This window comes from Bos indicus, chromosome 5 (assembly GCF_029378745.1).
Source record: "Bos indicus isolate NIAB-ARS_2022 breed Sahiwal x Tharparkar chromosome 5, NIAB-ARS_B.indTharparkar_mat_pri_1.0, whole genome shotgun sequence".
NCBI classification, from domain to species: Eukaryota; Metazoa; Chordata; class Mammalia; order Artiodactyla; family Bovidae; genus Bos; species Bos indicus.
This window is the reverse complement of record NC_091764.1, coordinates 88,329,126-88,348,848: the sequence shown is the minus strand read 5'-3', so window position 1 is coordinate 88,348,848 and position 19,723 is coordinate 88,329,126. Positions and strand designations below refer to the sequence as shown.

At 40.3% G+C, this 19,723-nt stretch overlaps 1 protein-coding gene across 5 annotated transcripts in view; it reads right to left on the bottom strand.

Moving 5' to 3' along the window:
• Positions 1-19,723, bottom strand: part of ABCC9 (ATP binding cassette subfamily C member 9) — a 156,025-nt gene that overhangs the window by 31,490 nt on the left and 104,812 nt on the right. For all 5 annotated transcript variants that reach the window (XM_070789970.1, XM_070789973.1, XM_070789971.1 and 2 more), the window contains 3 exons: positions 14,897-15,054; positions 9,178-9,270; positions 2,096-2,198 (listed from right to left, as the gene is read on the bottom strand). In XM_070789970.1, the coding sequence (XP_070646071.1) occupies positions 2,096-2,198; positions 9,178-9,270; positions 14,897-15,054 (354 nt within the window). The remainder of the gene's footprint in view (positions 1-2,095; positions 2,199-9,177; positions 9,271-14,896; positions 15,055-19,723) is intronic.

Genomic DNA, 19,723 nt, shown 5'->3' with positions numbered 1-19,723 from the left:
CAAAGGACTCTATAACTTTTTTGTGTTGGTTTTTAAGGGACAGATCTGGTAATGAGACCAAATAGCAAGTTGTGGAAAGATGATAATACACAGAAAAGAAAAAAAAGACACAAAAACAGATGTGTTATAAGGTAATAGAATGAATGGCAGATTCTACCCTTCCTTTTTCAAATATCATACATACATATATATATATATATATTTTAGGTTTCTACAAGTGGAACTAGAATTCATTTATATTCAAGTAGGTCCAGCCGCCTTTAATGGGGGAGTTAAGTAGCAGGGTATGAGGCAAGCTAAACTAACCCACTCTGAATCTGGCTGCTGTTTCTCTCTCATTTTTCCTGACCTCCCCTTTCTTGGCAGTCTGAACGCTCTGATATCTTGTCTTCTGGCTACAAGAGCAGAACATATGGTTTGCTTGAAGATTCTTGTTAAACGTTTGTCCATCAGCCTGACAGTGGGAAGTGCTAACGAGAAGAAGCAGAAGCCAACCCAGACTCACCTCAAGTCCAGAGCAAACACACGTGCCCCTAAGAAACACACTTGATCGTCAACATCAGGAAAATCAAACACAAAGGAAACTACTGACATTTCACCCCTGTGATTTTAGGACATTCTCTGATTAAGCTAGTTCATCACTAGCTTTGTTATTCAGATATGATTTCTTTTCCTCGGAGAAAACAGATTTGAGCAAACAAACAGAAGCTTAAAGCAAGGATTTAGGGTCTGGGTAAGATCTAGGAATAGTAGTTTGTTTCTGTTATAAATCCTAAACACTTCGCCTGCCTTTCTGTTACTTACAGGTAATTGGAAAATCTCTGCCCTGCCCCTCCCAACCCCCACAGTGATCTGGAAGAAATTTCTTATCTATTTAAAATTTGTGAAATATAATTGTGTTATGTTGCTGGATAATTTCTACACAATAACACAACACAAAACAATATAGTGCTGGAGAGTCTCTGTTATTAGTGACCAATTATGACAACTACAGCTTACAGGGGGACCCAAGATTCTCTATCAATATGTTATCCATCCATCAACAACTCAGATTTTAATGTGGGCTCCTTCCTTTCACTTTATCAAATCCCCATTCCCAGATGCCCTCTCTGATCCACTGAGTTTTGAAAGAGAGCCTCCATATGACTGGGATGCTTAATCAGTGGAAGTGAGGTTCTTAACAATAATGCAGATAAACTTCCTTTTCCTTTTCACAAACTAATAATTATTTTTTAAGAAAAGATGACAATCAAGTCATCATTTCTACCAAAGTTGCTTATTCATACTGCAGATTACACAGCCCAGTCTGCAAACAACATCTCCTTCCCTCTGGAACTTGGGTCTAACCTATTTCCTCTTTCATTTATTAGGAGTGGTTGACTTATTAACCATTTACCAAAGCAGGTACCATTTCCATTAATTTATTCATTCATCCATGCATCCATCTATTCAAAAGACATTTGTTGAGTGTACCTGCCAAAAAGTGAGCTACAGGACTTATATTACTATTTTTAAACCTAACACACCCATGAGGTCATACTCCTAGTTTACAAATGGCAAACTGGGACCCAGATAAATTCGTTAACTTGCTGGACCAAGTATGTACAATGCCAAAGCTTATACCCATTCTCCTTATTTATACAGGACAGAAGAAGGCAACAGATGAATAACTGCAGTTTTTTACATTTGGGCTAACATGACCCTCCACTGGCTTAAAATAGAAAGCTGCCATCTCTTCCAGGCTGGTCCAGTTCAGTAGAAGTGAGTACATCTATTCACTTGTCAAATTTTGAAAAAAAAAAAACAAAACCAAAAACCTGAAGTTATACAAATATTTGCTATTCCATTAACTTATGTCATCTGGCCACTAATGAACACAAACTGAATTTTTGCTTTTGGGGCTATCTGTCTTGCCATTACCTAAAAACATCATGACAAATTTCATCCGTACCATAAACAAACCTGAGCTAAAGTCCAGAAAATGTGGAGTGAGTGCTGAACCTCAGTGGAAGCCTAGTTTTTACAACTGTCTCCCTCTTTGCATCAGACCTCTTCTCTGTGTGGTTTCCATTTCGAAATCATGAAATGAACGTACCGTTCTGACCTCCAGCCATCTGTTGGCAGCTGAGAGGAATAAGTAGGCAATGTTGTTAGTGTCTGTCAGTTCCAGCATTCGTTGCTTAAATCTGGTCTCATGCCTGCAGAAAACAAAAATATTATGTTAGCCACACAACAGGAGAAATAATAAAAAACAGTCACACTTCCTACTACATTATTTACTCAACACAGTGACGAACTGGTGGGATGGAATGACTAGTAAACGGACTACTTGCAAATAAAGGCCAGCTGCTACTGCTCTCCTGCACCCTTCCTGAGAGATGGCATGGAGCAGTAGTTCCTTTCTCAACCTCTGCTACAGAAAGGAATGTTTCCGATGACAAAGTCCTATTAAAGATCATTTCATAACTTTCTACACAAGGATGGTTACCGTGAAAACAAGGCATGGCCTATGTCTCAAGGGCCCTACAAAACCCAGAAGAAGTTGTACAGAAATGCAACATACTTGACCTAGATTTTACTGCATATATCTTACTTTTCCACAAGGCATGGTCGGAGTTGGTAGCAGGAGCTAGAAGAGACTCACGAAAGGCAGGAAACTATGGGTCTGTAACAGGCAAGTATATACCTTAAAAATGTTCTTTTCGCTCAGTTTCTGGAAATCAAAGGAGGACAACGAGGTGGCAAGAGGTCGAGGATGAGGGTCCTTGGGAACGGCAGATGTCCTTGTTAAGCAAGATATCTTACACCTCAAAGTTACAAATTATTTATAAGAATGGTCATTGCATGAAAGAAACTCTTGGTGTGTAGTATTTACAGGGATCTAGGACACACACCGGAGAAGGCAATGGCACCCCACTCTAGTACTCTTGCCTGGAAAATCCCATGGGCGGAGGAGCCTGGTAGGCTGCAGTCCATGGGGTCGCGAAGAGTCGGACACAACTGAGCGACTTGACTTTCACTTTTCACTTTCATGCATTGGAGAAGGCAATGGCAAGCCAATCCAGTACTCTTGCCTGGAAAATCCCATGGACAGAGGAGCCTGGCGGGCTACAGTCCATGGGGTTGCAAAGAGTAGGACACGACTTAGCAATTAAACAACAACGTGACACACAGAGTTTAGATACTGATACTGGGTCAAATTAAGTTCATTCTTGGTAATCAACATAATCAGACCAAATTCTGTGTAACCTTTGTTATAAAGGAAACTTCTAATAAAAACCTCATCCCAGGATTTCCTTGGTGGTCTGGTGGTTAAGAATCTGCCTGGGAGTGCAGGGGATGCTGGTTCAATCTCTAGGCAGTGAGCTAAGATTCTGCGTGCTGCAGAGTAACTAAGCCCAACTGTTACAACTAAAACCTGATGCAGAAAAAGAAACAAATATTTTTTAAAAAGAAACTTCATCCATTTGAACATGGGAGCTACTTCTCATAGAAACTCATGTTCCATGTTGATAAATCTTTTCTACATCACAAAAATAGTCTCTTTTTGTTTTTCAATTATTTTCCCTGGGTAACAGAAACAATGGAAAGCTGGATCATATAAACAAAATAACTGATTGGAAGGTTGGAGGAAGTGCCAAATTCAACTTTCTGTGGCTTCGGCTTATCTTACAGAGACCTCCTGTCTATGTGTTATGTTTGCAGAGAATAACCAAATTTCATCTGACAGCCTGATGGTGATTCCTAGTTGATAAAAGACTGCTCCAAGTACCCCCCGCCCCCACCGCCCCAAATCTTCAAATCAATTTGCAAAAGTTTACAATAAACTATCACTATGTCAAAAATGAAGAAGTCTGGGGTGGGGTGTTCACTTGGCCCGTGAAGCCATCCATACAGGCCAATATAAAGCACATAGTTGAGATTTATCCAGTCAATCCGATCACTCCAACATGCCAAACCAGAAAAATCAGATAATTGAGTCAGACAGCAACATCTGATCTACGATAATCAAAGGGTTTGACGATCAGAGCCAAATAATTACCTCACTTTGGGTTATGTAGCCTTGACCCAAATGCCATGCACAGGAGGACCTGCACTGAATAGCAATACACTGGGCGGGACCAAGCAGGCTGAGAAACAGGACCACCCTCATCATGACCCTTATACAGATGTGTGAGCTTAGTCACTCAGTCGTGTCCGACTCTTTGCGACTCCATGGACTGTAGCCCACCAGGCTCCTCGGTTCATGGGGATTCTCCAGGCAAGAATACTGAAGTGGGTTGCCATGCCCTCCTCCAGGGGACCTTCTCAACCCAGGGATCGAACCCAGGTCTCCCGCATTGCAGGTCAATTCTTTCCTAGCTGAGCCACCAGGGACAGAGTGAATAATTAACAGAGGATGACTCACAGAGTTATAGGATTTACTGAGATAGTGGATTTCAACTGTGAACAGATATATCCAATTCTGTATTTGCATTATTGGGTGGATTTTCACCCACTCATTCAGGAACATTTAGCAAGCATGAACTCAAAGTGAGACATTACAACATATATGTATGAACAAGACACAAGCTCTGCCCTAAAGAAGCACATTGTCTAGTGAAAGAGGTAAGCATGGGGTTGTTGTATGAACAAGTAAAGAGGGCTCAACACAGAAGCCAATCACATGGCCCTATGTGAAAAATGCTACGTGACTATCAAGGAAGATGAAAGTTTGCACTGGCTAGAAGAAAAGAATGGCAGGGAATAGGGTGGAAGGTGGGGAGGGATGGATAAAGCCATCTCTGGGATGGACTGAATGAGGTTTTAAGAAATGGGCTGAATTTTTTCGGGCTTCCCTGATAGCATATTCAAAAGCAGAGACATTACTTTGCCAACAAAGGTTCGTCTAGTCAAGGCTATGGTTTTTCCTGTGGTCATGTATGGATGTGAGAGTTGGACTGTGAAGAAGGCTGAGCGCCGAAGAATTGATGCTTTTGAACTGTGGTGTTGGAGAAGACACTTGACAGTCCCTTGGACTGCAAGGAGATCCAACCAGTCCATTCTGAAGGAGATCAGCCCTGGGATTTCTTTGGAAGGAATGATGCTAAAGCTGAAACTCCAGTACTTTGGCCACCTCATGCGAAGAGTTGACTCATTGGAAAAGGCTCTGATGCTGGGAGGGATTGGGGGCAGGAGGAGAAGGGGACTACAGAAGATGAGATGGCTGGATGGCATCACTGACTCGATGGACGTGAGTCTGGGTGAACTCTGGGAGTTGGTGATGGACAGGGAGGCCTGGCGTGCTGTGATTCATGGGGTTGCAAAGAGTCGGACATGACTGAGCGACTGATCTGATCTGGTGACTCAGACGGTAAAGCGTCTGCCTGCAATGAGGAAGACTTGGGTTCGACCCCTGGGTTGGGAATATACCCTGGGGAAGGAAATGGCAACCCACTCCAGCACTCTTGCCTGAAAAACTCTATGGATGGATGAGGCTGGTAGGCTACAGTCCATGGGATCGCAAAGAGTCGGGCACGACGGAGCAACTTCACTGGTTCACAGAATTTTTCAGGTGGACAAGGAGGGACAAAAGCATTGGAAGTATCAGGAACAACATGAGCTAAGGAGCAGAAATGAGAAAACAAGTCCAGGAGCTGGAGACAGGGTCCCCCTTCCTAGAGGGCTGTGATGATGGAGAGACGTGGTGAGGGGGAAACTTGGACCAAAGCCTGTGGACTCCAGTTGAGACGAACGTCCAACACTTCATTGTGACAAAGTGTTTGGTCTGGGGCTCTTCTTCCTCTCCCTCTAGTTTGGGGATATTGTTGCAGATACACTCTTAAAGAGTTTGTAAATGGAGCTGGCAACAGTCTGAAGGAGCAGTGAAAGGGGAGGGGTGGAAATGCAGCGAACATTCTTTCTGTGTGTTTCTATTTGGCAAGAACCCTTCTGTTTTCCTAATGGAAACTTTGACACACTCAGTCTGTATCTTTTCATCCACATCCAGCTCATCTTCTGAACATTCTTAGACCTTTATTCTGTCAGACCAAAAAAAAAGTAGGAAAGGTCACTGAAATCTCAGTCTAATTTAACTGTGATCCTCTGGTGGTAAACTACTTGAGGTTAGTTCATGCTGCCTCTGAGTACACCATGAACCCTGAACGCAGGGGAGGAAAGCAGCCTAATCAGTAAATACAAACTTTCCAGAGAGCTAAGGACTCTGGGGACTCTTACTAGCCTGAAAGACAGGAAGAAGTAGATGGAAAAGCATGTGTTTGATTCTTAACAGTCGCTAAGTCGTGTCTGCCCCTTTGCAACCCACGGACCGTAGTCCACTGGCCTCCTCTGTCCATGCGATTTTCTAGGCAAGAATCCTGGAGTGGGTTGCCATTTCCTTCTCCGGGGAATCTTCCTGATCCAGGGATAAACCTGCATTTCCTGCATTGGCAGGTGGATTCCTTACCACTGAGCCACCTGGGAAGCCTCATTCAAGTCTTAGGTGACATGTAATAGTTTGTCCTTTTTAGAGCTCCCTAGAATTTTCCTGATGTAAAATTAGGAACAGTCAAGCCAAGTTCTGCTCATGTGTCTAGTGAAGAATAGATGATTAAATGAAAAATCTAAATCTTGACTTTCAGTCAAGTTTCTCTTTCATTTGAGACCAGGCTCATTTTCTTCAAGATGTTTTACAAGGTCCAGTCTTCATCATTCTCAGTAAATGACCTCACTTGTTCTTCAGGGAGAAGACAGAGGCTGTTTTCTGTTCCACCTGCCAGCTTGCCTGAATCAGGTCACTGCTTCTTCCCCACCTGCCATGTTATCCCAACTATTTTCCCTGTGGTATTTATCTGGGGTAGAAATAAAAGGCCATATCTTTGGAGTCTTTCTATATCCATTGCAAGACTAGCATTTGCCATGTGTTTAAAACTCAAATAAATTAACTCAAAAGAACTTTGGTGAAAAAATGAAATTCTTAACATGGTGTACTTATGATTACCACTGGGCATTGCTGGCTACTATTAGAACACAAATTATGTCTTAATCAGTTCAGTTCAGTTCAGTTGCTCAGTCGTGTCCGACTCTTTGCGATCCCATGAACTGCAGCACGCCAGGCCTCTGTGTCTGTCACCAACTCCCAGAGTCCACCCAAATCCATGTCCATTGAGTCGGTGATGCCATCCAACTATCTCATTCTCTGTCATCCTGTTCTCCTCCTGCCCTCAATCTTTCCCAGAATCAGGGTCTCTTATATCTTAATACCTACATTCAGAGTCAATCAATGATTCTGCCATCTCTAATAAAAGGTATTAAACACTCTGATGGGAAAACGCATCACTGTGAAAAATATAAATGCTCCACTATGAAATCTGTATCTTTATATTCTACTTTTGACTCAATTATATATATATACATTTATGTGATTGAAATATTTCTTAGGTTAGAAAAATCTCTGATTGAAATCACTACAGGTTTGCATTTAGCACTGCAGAAAGATATAACACTTTAAGAAGTTGATTTTCTAGATTAAATATAACATTCAAGGATGCCAACTCCTTTTCTGATTTTACCTGAATAGGGAAAATCAGTTCAGTTCAGTTCCGTCGCTCAGTTGTGTCCTACTCCTTGCGACCCCATAAATTGCAGCACGCCAGGCCTCCCTGTCCATCACCAACTCCTGGAGTTCACTCAGACTCACGTCCATCGAGTCAGTGATGCCATCCAGCCATCTCATCCTCTGTCGTCCCCTCTCCTCCTGCCCCCAATCCCTCCCAGCATCAGAGTCTTTTCCAATGAGTCGACTCTTCACATGAGGTGGCCAGAGTACTGGAGTTTCAGCTTTAGCATCAGTCCTTCCAAAGAACACCCAGGACTGATCTCCTTTAATAGAGTTAAGGTAATTTTTTGAGTATTAAGCAAACTCTTTTGATGAAAATCTTGGGATATTACTTCAATGTTTACCAACATTGAAGAAAACTATTTAAAGTCTGAAGTAACTTTGGTGTAATAATATTTCTTTTATTATTATTACTAATGCATGTATGTCAGCTTCTCTGTTACTTCTTTGCTAATCACTGTGGTTAATGCTTTAGGTGTGTGTCAGTTGCATCCAACTCTTTGTGACCCCACAGACTGTAGCCTGCCAGGCTCCTCTGTCCATGGGATTGTCCAAAAAGGACAATGGAGTGGGTAGCCATTGCCTCCTCCAGGGGATCTTCTCAATCCAGGGATCGAACCACCACCTTCTGCACTGCAGGCAGAGTTTTTACCACTGAGCCACAGGGGAAGCCAATGCTTTATATGAAAAGTGAAAGTTGCTCAGTCCTATCCAACTCTTTGCAACCCCATGGACTATAGCCCACTAGGCTCCTATGTCCATGGGATTCTCCAGGCAAGAATACTGGAGTGAGTTGCTGTTTCCTTCTCCAGGGGATGTTCCCAATCCAGGGATTGAAGCCAGGTCTCCTGCATTGCAGATGGATTCTTTACCATCTAAGCCACCAGGGAAGCCCAAGAATACTGGAGTGGGTAGCCTATCCCTTCTCCAGGGGATCTTCTGGACCCATGAATTGAACCAGGTTCCCCTGCAATGCAGATGCATTCTTTTCAGCTGAGCTACCAGGGAAGCCCTAATGTTTTACATGCATTATATCAATTAGTCCAATTACCCTAAAAAGCAAAATGGTTTTCCCTATTTCACAGATGAGGTTAGGGAATTCAAAAGCCTAGTCTAAGTCACACAGGTGGTATCTACCCGACATGATGCTGAATTCTTTCTTTATTCTTGTTAAAATTTCAAATAACTAAACTCTATGATCATTTGTTGTTGTTGTCTAGTCACTAAGCCATTCCAACTCTTCTTGCAACTTCGTAGACTGTAGTCCACCAGACTCTTCTGTCCATGGGATTTCCCAGGCAACAATACTGAAGCAGGTTGTCATTTCCTTCTCCAGGGGATCTTCCTGACCCAGGGATTGAACCCGAATCTCTTGCACTGGCAGGCGGATTCTTTACCAGTGAGCCACATGGGAAGCCCTCTGTGATCGTTTTTTGTCATGTTTTTCTTACTACTAGTTTAGAACACAGGCACACACACAGTGGGCATCGGAAAATGGGAGCAATGATCAGTTATTTGTAGGCAAATATTTGTTGATGATGTAACTGTCTAATCAACAAAATGATAATATGTTTACTTACCTAAATGCCCGAATGGTGGTGAGTCCTTCAGCAGTTTCTGAGAAGTGGCAAAGCAGAGGGAGCTGGGTACTGTCATCAAGTTCCTGGAGGTCCCTAGGACAGAGACAAGTACAAAAATAAACTTTACACTCATTCAAACTCAAAGAATACTGTGTGTGTGTGTTAGTCACTCAGTCGTTTCCAACTCTGAGACACCAAGGACTGTAGCTTGCCAGGTTCATATGTCCCTGGAATTCTCCAGGCAAGAATACTGGAGTGGGTTGCTATTCCCTTCTCCAGGGGATCTTTCCAACCCACGGATCGAACCCGAGTATCCTGCACTGCAGGCAGATTCTTTACTGTCTGATCTGGGAGCTTTGTTCATTCTAAATTAAGGTTATTTTTTGTCAGAGTAACTACTGGGTTGGCCAAAAGGTTCATTTGGATTTTCCCATCACATCTTTTGGAAAAATATGAACAAAATTTTGGCCAACCCACATATTTTCCTCCAACATTCAACAAAAAAATCCAACAGCTTATAATCTAAAGAGGAAGAGAAAAATAAATATTACATAATAAACATGGGTCCAGGCTGAATGTTATGTGTTGTACAAAAACATCAATTTTGTATCACAGTTAAAGTAAACTTTTATGGGAACACATAGGAAGGAGCAATTAATGTAGGAGATGGGAAATGTTTTCTTTGAGCAGGTGTTACTTAGGCCAAACCTTAAGCATGAGCAGTGTGCTTCAACCAAACAGACAAGAAGTGCATTCCAGCTAAGGGAACAAACCAGAGCGAGTACAGAGGACTAAAGAACTGGCGAATTCAATCTGGCTAGTGACCAGAGTCCTTTGGGGATGTTGTCATGGGAAAAGGCTGGACAAGCAATGGGGGGAGGGGCTAGACTGTAGAAGATCCTGAATGGGCTGGGAAAAATCACTGAGGACTAGAAATAAAATGACCAGAGCTTGCTTAAAGCAACGTAATTTGGAGACAGTGTAAAGGATGGAAGAGAATGAGTAAGGACAGTTTATCAGAACTTTTTAAAAATTCTGAATTAGGTGTGATGCTGGCACAATTTAATATAGGGGGAGATTGTGAGATAGCTTATTAGAAGTAGCCTTCTAAACTGCTATAATCAACTCATTGTAGCAGAGTGAATAAGAGAGAACCACACAGACACAGAAGACAAACTTATGGCTACCAAAGGTGATTGGGAAGAGAGAAGTTAGGAATCTGGGATTAGCATATATACATTACTATATAGACTGGTAAACAGCAAGGACCTACTGTATAGCACAGGGAACTATATTCAATGTGTCATAATAACCTATAGTGGAAAAGAATCTGAAAAAGTGTATGCATATACATGTACATGCATGGGCTTCCCCTCAGGTGGTGCTAGCAGTAAAGAATCTGCCTGCCAATGCAGGAGACATAAGAGACATGGGTTCTATCCCTGGGTGAGGAAGATCCCTTGGAGGAGGGCATGGCAACCCACTCCAGAGTTCTTGCCTGGAGAATCCCATGGACATTGAAGCCCAGTAGGCTTCAGTCCATAGGGTCACAAAGAGTCTGACACGACTTTGCTGTACACTTGAAACACAACATTGTAAATTATACTTCAATTAAAAATAAAATAAATTTAAAAAGAGAGGGGAGTCAAATATGGCTTGTTTGTTACTTAGCAGACTTGGAAGATGACAGTGCTATTTACCAGGATGGGAGACAGAGAATAAAGACACCAGAAGAGACAGATAATGAGTTTGGCTTCAGCTACAATGAGATTGAGTTCCTCCCTAAATAGAACTGGCATTCACTGGTCCTCCAAGTGTCAATATATATTTTTAGGTCAATAAAGTGCTCAGTGAATGGCTGGTGGACAAATGCCTGAATTAGACCCTTTCTATAAAGATGCACACTCTAGACAAGTTTGTAAATCACACAAGCTAGCCTTTCTAGAAGGCTAACAGTTCTATCATACGTTTCAAAACATGCTTTTATTTTTCTTTTCAGCCTTTTTTCTGTCTTTCTTAGGTTTTTGGGGTGGAGGGAATCAAGAGTAGCAGTGCTGATATTCACCTGTCAGTCAATCGAACTGATTATATTGTTACATAATCTTCAACTGTTAAATAATCTTAGATCTTTGGGGACTGCCTGGGTTCTCCCATGACCAAAGGCAAAGTCCTTTTGTGAGTTTCTAAAATGAATTTCTCACTTCAGAAACTCAATGAGGGGAGGGAAGGAGAGGGGTGAAGAGGAGGATGAATATGAAGGAATGTAAAGAGTCTGCGATTGTTAAACAGAAAACTCAGTGGCTATTTGTAAATTTGACACAAGCAACAGGTGGTCACTACATTGAGGTCTGACATGAAGGGGAAAAGATGAGGAAGGAGGAACCTCTTTTTATAGGACAGTGTTTTATGAAACCAGAAAGGTGAGGGTACAGCTTGACTTTATTCTCCTGTAAATAGGAAAGCTTACTTACAGAGCTAGCCACACATGGGTCTTTGATGTTAGATATTCGAAATTCAATGGCATTTCCTGTCTGATGCTAGGAAAGATTGAGGGCAGGAGGAGGGTAGGGTGGCAGAGTATGAAATGGTTAGATGGCATCATCAACTCAATGGACATGAATCTGAGCAAACTCTGGGAGACAGTGAAAGACAGGGAAGAACTGGCGTGCTGCAGTCCATGGGGTGGCAAAAAGTCTGACATGACTGAGTGACTGAACAACAATAAGTCCCCCACTTTAATTCCCTTCGGTGTTTACAAAATAGTGTGTTAAATTGCTCAAGATTTTCAATATGAGTGTTTTATTTAGAACCTCAGCATCTAGAGGTTTCTTTTTATGGGTGAGATTTAATATCATGTGGTCCTATTTGCAAATGACTAGAGAATTTCAAATAAAAATGGTTTATAATCCATTATCAAAGTTCATTCTTTAAAAATGACCATCCCTTCCATATTTTAATAATCTACTATAATGAAAAGACTTAGCAATTAAAATCTGTAAAGAACTAGGGTTATTTGCTTGGCCTCTGTATGCAATTTCTATTGCCCAGGGATGAAAACAGGCCCACATGAGCATGAGTCTGAAGTAAAACCTGACTGTTGAATATCACTGGTGAGAAGGCAAGAAGAGATTTGGAAACAGCCAGCAGAAAGGAAGTGACTGAGCTTTTCTGCCCCTTCAGCAAGCAACATCAACAGTAATACCAGAAGAAATGAAAGAGCAAATGTAATGGCTAGTCTCTTCCTTCTGGTCTGAATTTTCTATGAGCAAAAGAAGGGGCTAGAGATCAAAAATTACTCTAGGTTTAACATATGTTCCTAACATTTGAAGGATCCTAATTCATAGCCCCAAGGGAGAAACAACTTTTTTTTTTCCAGAAATATTACAAATAAACAACTATTTTGGAAGACAATTTTTCAGTTTTTCATAAAACTAAGCAGTTTTACCATACTATCAAATAATCATGCTCCTATGCATTTACCCAACTAATTTTAAAACCTACGTCCACACAAAAATCTCCATACAAATATTTACAGTAGTTTTATTCATAATAGTAATGGCTTCCCTGGTGGCTCAGTGGTAAAGAATCCACCTGCCAATGCAGGAGACTCTGGAGATGTGGGTTTGATCCCTGGGTGGGGAAGATAACCTTGAGGTGGAAATGGCAACCCACTCTGGCATTCCTTCCTGGAAAATTTCATAGGCAGAAAGCCTGGAGGGCTACAATCCAAGGGCTTGCAAAGAGTCAGACACAACTGAGCATGTATTCAGACACAACTGAGCATGTAAGCACACACACATTCATAATATTTATAACCCCAAACTAGAAGCAACTAAGATGTCCTTCAATAGGTAAATGGATAAACAAAATACGGCAATTCAGAAAATAGAATATTATTCAATGATAAATTATTTTCATAATATTCTATTTTATGAATGTGCTTTGAAGCCATGAAAAGACACAGATGAATCTTAAGTGCTTATTTCTAAGAGAAAGTAGCTAATCTGACAAGACCACATACTATATGATTCTAATCATGTAACATTCTGGAAAAGACAAGACTATAGAGATTAATGGTAAATCAGCCTGTCTCTAAATTGAATGAATAATGAAATGTAGCAAGAAAAAAAAATTTGCAGGTATAATCCAGAGATTCCAAATCTTAATCCTGCTTTTTCCTGTTAACTAATATATATATATAATTTTTTCATTCTCCCTGCACTCAAGTCCTATTAAATCTTTTCATTTTACTGAATAAACACTATGTCTGGCTTCCTATTCCAGCACTTAATCCACATATAAGGGTTATCTTATTTATGTTTTATCTTCCCAAGAAACTGTAAATTTCTTGAGAACTGCTTCTTGCCATGTTGATCTCTTCCTCTGCCACATGGCTTGTGCAGTTATTTACAAGACACTAAATGCCTAATAAGTGTTTGTTGAAATAAAGAGATTACTGCAATGATATAAAATTTACAATACTATTAAGGCAGAACTTCAAAGTTAAACTGGAAATTTCGAAACAACTAGTATTATATTTCACTTAATTATTCAACATCTCAGCAAATGATAAATCTTATATTAGCAGAAGAATTTAAAATTCACGGCTATCTTTTATTTGGCTGGATATTCATGGGCATGTTAAATAACCCAATCTGGAAATTTCCAACCTCTTAATGTTACAGTACTCTTACCAGACATTCAAGATTCTCTACTTTTATAGTTATCACTCTGATTTATCCCTTTAACTTTTTTTTACTTCTACTAATCTTTTACAGAGTGCATTTTACTCATTTGAAAATATTTTTATTTCCCCACTTGCAGAACATAATATTAAATTACTTATCCTTTGGGACTATCTTTGGTTTCATAAAATTTTCTGTCACTGCCATGTTCAGAGAAAGGATCATGGAATGAAAAATTGGGCATAGTCTGTGGACTTAAAACTCAACCAGATCAATCAGCTTGTTCACATATGTCTAGTACTATGTAAAGGCTCAGACAACCAATTACAGAAGCAAAATTAAAGTGACAGTTGCTCAGTTGTGTCTGACTCTTTGTGACCCCATGGACTATACAGTCCATGGAACTCTCTAGGCTAGAATACTGGAGTGGGTAGCCTTTTCCCTTCTCCAGGGGATCTTCCCAACCCAGGGATTGAGCCCAGCTCTCCTGCATTGCAGGCGGATTCTTTACCAGCTGAGCCACAAGGGAAGCCCAAGAACACTGGAGTGAGTAGTATATCCCTTCTTCAAGGGATCTTCCCAACCCAGGAATTGAACTGGGGTCTCCTGCATTGCAGGCAGATTCTTTACCAACTAAGCTATCAGGGAAGCCATGGAAGCAAAATATCTCGCTAAATGAAACATAATATCAGGATAGGTTTCATTAAGTTAAATTAAGTTTCTTTTCCAAATTCCATACCTTATCTGGAGAAAAGTGAAAGTGTTAGTCACTCAGCCATGCCCAACTCTTTGTGACCCCATGGACTATAGCCTGCCAGGCTCCTCTGTCCGTGGGAGTCTCCAGGCAACAATACTGGAATGGGTAGCCATGCCCTTCTACAGGAGATCTTCCTGACCTAGGGATAGAACCCAGGTCTTCTGCACTGCAGGCAGATTCTTTACCATCTGAGCCACCAAAACACTATAACAAATCTGAATCACAGTCAATCAAATATATAGGCTTTTGAAGATGAACAGAGCAGTGCTTTACTTACTTAGAGGCCACTCGGAAGTATTTCTGGATAAAATAAAAGGCGACCCCAAGAGGCACAAGTGCAACCAGGAACACAGGGGTAGCATAAGAAATCATGCCAATTGCAGACACGCAGAGCAGTGTTGACCGAGTTAGAGATTCCAAAGTTGGAGGGATATGCTATTAAGAAGGTAGTTTGAAAGGAAAATGTTTTAGCTCAAATAAAACATTGGTAATAAGGCAACAACACATTAATTTTATATTAAGTTACATAATTAGTTCCAAAAGTAATATACAAACATTTTCATTGTAAGCAATTCGTCACTCCTTCAATTTCACTCACTTCCCATTGTTTAGCATATTTATCCATCTTTCTACCTATCTGCTTAACCAGTGGTCAGTTATTTACTTATCTACCTATTTATTAATATATTATGGGATTTTTAAACAAATAGCACAAACTATTTTATATAAATAGCATAAACATAAACTCTAAACCTCATTTGTCCATTTGCTTGCTTTGTTTTACTGAATAAGATGGATTGTAAATCTTCCCATGCCACTCTATACAAATCTATTTCTTTTTAAAGGCTGAATAGTACTTAAAAACTCTTTAGCTATCCCGCTAATAATTTTAATTGCTTCCTCATATTCTTTGCATGCTTTTCAACTGGATTGTTTACCTTCCTTATTGATTTTTAGATGCTCTTTACATATCATGGCTGTTTATCCTCTTTCTTTACATGAGTTGCCAGTTTTTCTCCCAAAGAATATATTATATTTTAAATATGATGCTTTTACCTCAATAGAAATTTAAAATTCTAAAGCCATTTCTGTTGGCTTTTTTTCTTATTGTTTTTGAGTTCTGTGTCTTATAAAGACACTTCCCATGTTTTCTAAAATTACTCTTTTACATTTTATTTTATAGTTTTGTTATTAGATGGCCTCCTTTATCACATGTGAATTTGCTGTGTATTTTATAGTTAATTGCCCCAACACCCTTTACTGAAAAAACTTTCCCATTATTACTGAGTCAAGATAAACTGGTGTTTTTGAGTTCTCAATTTCATTCTTTTCATCAACTTGTTTTCTGTAATCTTACCAGAGTGTTTTAATTTCATAGTATTTCTTAGGTATCTGATAAGGAAAGTATACACACACACACACACAGGATTTTTATGATTTCCTGGATTTTTAGGATAGTTGAATCACTTTTCTTCATAGCAGGCTTATCTCTGTTTTCATAGTTTTTGCTGTTATTATAGGTTAAATGTAATTTTCACATAATTTTTTAATTGGTGGAGAGAAAGTTACTAGCTTTTGTATTACATGTCTAATGTAAATGCTCTGCTGAACTTCCTAGTTGATTCTTTCATACCAACTGTTTGAACTCTCTAGATAGTAATAGTGTCGTCTTCCAAATAAGGAGTGTTCTGTCTCTTCTTTTCCAATATGTACTCCTTAGGAAGTGTTTTAGGTGCAGCATAATCTGACACCAATACTGTGAAAACATAAAAATTTTTCAACATATATTTTAGTCAGCTGCATGCATCATTCTTTACCTTAATTGATGGTAATTTAGGTGTTCTTAAGGTCATTTTGGAAAATCAGAAAAGGAAAGGGCTGAATTTGCTAAATCTTTGCTCAATCACCCTAAACAGTCTGTTCATAGAGAGATCCAATTTCAGACTCTGAGGTCTTTAATTTAAGGACAAACTTTTGGAGGCCTAAGTACCTGAGATCAAACCGGGCATCCTTGAAATATTCCCTAAAATATCAGTTCAGCTCAGTTCAGTTCAGTCACTCAGTCATGTCCAACTCTTTGCGACCCCATGAATCACAACATACTAGGCCTCCCTGTCCATCATCAACTCCCGGAGTCCACCCAAACTCATGTCCATTGAGTCGGTGATGCCATCCAGCCATCTCATCCTCTGCCTTCCCCTTCTCCTCCTGCCTCCAATCCCTCCCAGTATGAGGGTCTTTTCCAATGGGTCAACTCTTTGCATGAGGTGGCCAAAGTACTAGAGTTTCAGCTTCAGCATCAGTCCTTCCAATGAACACCCAGGACTGATCTCCTTTAAAATGAACTGGTTGGATCTCCTTGCAGTCCAAGGGACTCTCAAGAGTCTTCTCCAACACCACAGTTCAAAAGCATCAATTCTTCGGCCTCAGCTTTCTTCACGGTCCAACTCTCACATCCATACATGACCACTGGAAAAACCGTAGCCTTGATTAGACAGACCTTTGTTGGCAAAGGAAGGTCTCTGCTTTTGAATATGCTATCTAGGTTGGTCATAACTTTCCTTCCAAGGAGTAAGCGTCTTTTAATTTCATGGCTGCAATCACCATCTGCAGTGATTTTGGAGCCCAAAAAAATAAAGTCTGACACTGTTTCCACTGTTTCCCCATCTATTTCCTATGGAGTGATGGGACCAGATTCCATGGTCTTCGTTTTCTGAATGTTGAATTTTAAGCCAACTTTTTCACTCTTCTCTTTCACTTTCATCAAGAGGCTTTTGAGTTCCTCCTCACTTTCTGCCATAAGGGTGGTGTCATCTGCATATCTGAGGTTATTGATATTTCTCCCAGCAATCTTTATTCCAGCTTGTGCTTCTTCCAGACCAGCATTTCTCATGATGTACTCTGCATATAAATTAAATAAGCAGGGTGACAACATACAGCCTTGATGTACTTCTTTTCCTATTTGAACAAGTCTGATGTTCCATATCCAGTTCTAACTGTTGCTTCCTGACCTGCATATAGGTTTCTCAAGAGACAGGTCAGGCGGTCTGGTATTCCCATCTCTTGAAGAATTTTCCACAGTTTGTGGTGATCCACACAGTCAACGGCTTTGGCATAGTCAATAAAGCAGAAATAGATGTTTTTCTGGAACTCTCTTGCTTTTTCGATGATCCAGTGGGTGTTAACAATTTGATCTCTGGTTCCTCTGCCTTTTCTAAAACCAGCTTGAACATCTGGAAGTTCACGGTTCATGTATTGCTGAAGCCTGGCTTGGTGAATTTAGAGCATTACTTGACTAGCGTGTGAGATGAGTGTAATTGTGCGATAGTTTGAGCATTCTTTGGCATTGCCTTTCTTTGAGATTGGAATGAACACTGACCTTTTCCAGTCCTGTGGCCACTGCTGAGTTTTCCAAATTTGCTGACATACTGAGTTCAGCACTTTCACAGCATCATCTTCCAGGATTTGAAATAGCTCAACTGGAATTCCATCCCCTCCACTAGCTTTGTTCATAGTGATGCTTTCTAAGGCCCCCTTGACTTCACATTTCAGGATATCTGGCTCTAGGTAAGTGATCAAACCATGATGATTATCTGGGTCGTGAAGATCTTTTTTGTACAGTTCTTCTGTGTATTCTTGCCACCTCTTCTTAATATCTTCTGCTTCTGTTAGGTCCATACCATTTCTGTCCTTTATTGAGCCCATCTTTGCATGAAATGTTCCCTGTGTATATCTAATTTTCTTGAAGAGATCTCTAGTTTTTTCTATTCTTTTGTTTTCCTTTATTTCTTTGCATTGATCCCGGAGGAAGGCTTTCTTATCTCTCTTTGCTATTCTTTGGAACTCTGCATTCAGATGCTTATATCTTTCCTTTTCTCCTTTGCTTTTCACTTCTCTTCATTCACAGCTATTTGTAAGGCCTCCTCAGACAGCCATTTTGCTTTTTTGCATTTCTTTTTCTTGGGGATGGTCTTGATCCCTGCCTCCTGTACAACGTCTTGAACCCCCGTCCATAGTTCATCAGGCACTCTATCAGATCTAGTCCCTTGAATCTGTTTCTCACTTCCACTGTATAATCACAAGGGATTTGATTTAGGTCATACCTGAATGGTCTAGTGGTTTTCCTTACTTTCTTCAATTTCAGTCTGAATTTGGCAATAAGGAGTTCATGATCTGAGCCACAGTCAGCTCCTGGTCTTATTTTTGCTGACTGTATAAATCTTCTCCATCTTTGGCTGCAAAGAATATAATCAGTCTGATTTCGGTGTTGACCATCTGGTGACGTCCATGTGTAGAGTCTTCTCTTATGTAGTTGGAAGAGGGTGTTTTCTATGACCAGTGCGTTCTCTTGGCAAAACTCTATTAGCCCTTGCCCTGCTTCATTCTGTTCTCCAAGGCCAAATTTGCCTGTTATTCCAGGTGTTTCTTGACTTCCTACTTTTGCATTCCAGTTCCCTATAATGAAAAGGACACCTTTTTGGGTGTTAGTTCTAAAAGGTCTTGTGGGTCTTCATAGAACCGTTTAGGTTACTGCCCCAACCAGTAACCAGCATTACTGGTTGGGACATAGATTGGATTACTGTGATATTGAATGGTTTGCCTTGGAAATGAAAAGAAATCATTCTGTTGTTTTTGAGATTGCATCCAAATACCGCATTTCGGACTCTTTTGTTGACCATGATGGCTACTCCATTTCTTCTGAGGGATTCCTGCCCACAGTAGTAGAGATAATGGTCATCTGAGTTACATTCACCCTTTCCAGTCCAGTTTAGTCACTATTCCTAGGATGTCGACACTCACTCTTGCCATCTCCTGTTTGACCACTTCCAATTTGCCTTGTTTCATGGGCCTAACATTCCAGGTTCCAATGCAATATTGCTCTTCCTAAAATATCACAGCATCTAATATCACTTCAACCTAATAAAAGGAAAGGACATCTAAGACAACTTGGTATTCCATTCTTTACTTCTGGGAGACGCTCTGCATTAATTCTAAACTTTAAGATCGTTACTATGAATGGAGATACAACATATTAAAATCACTTCTTTTTACAATAAAAAAAGTTTAATGTTCATTATTTTCTATTTCTCTTTATTTCATGCTG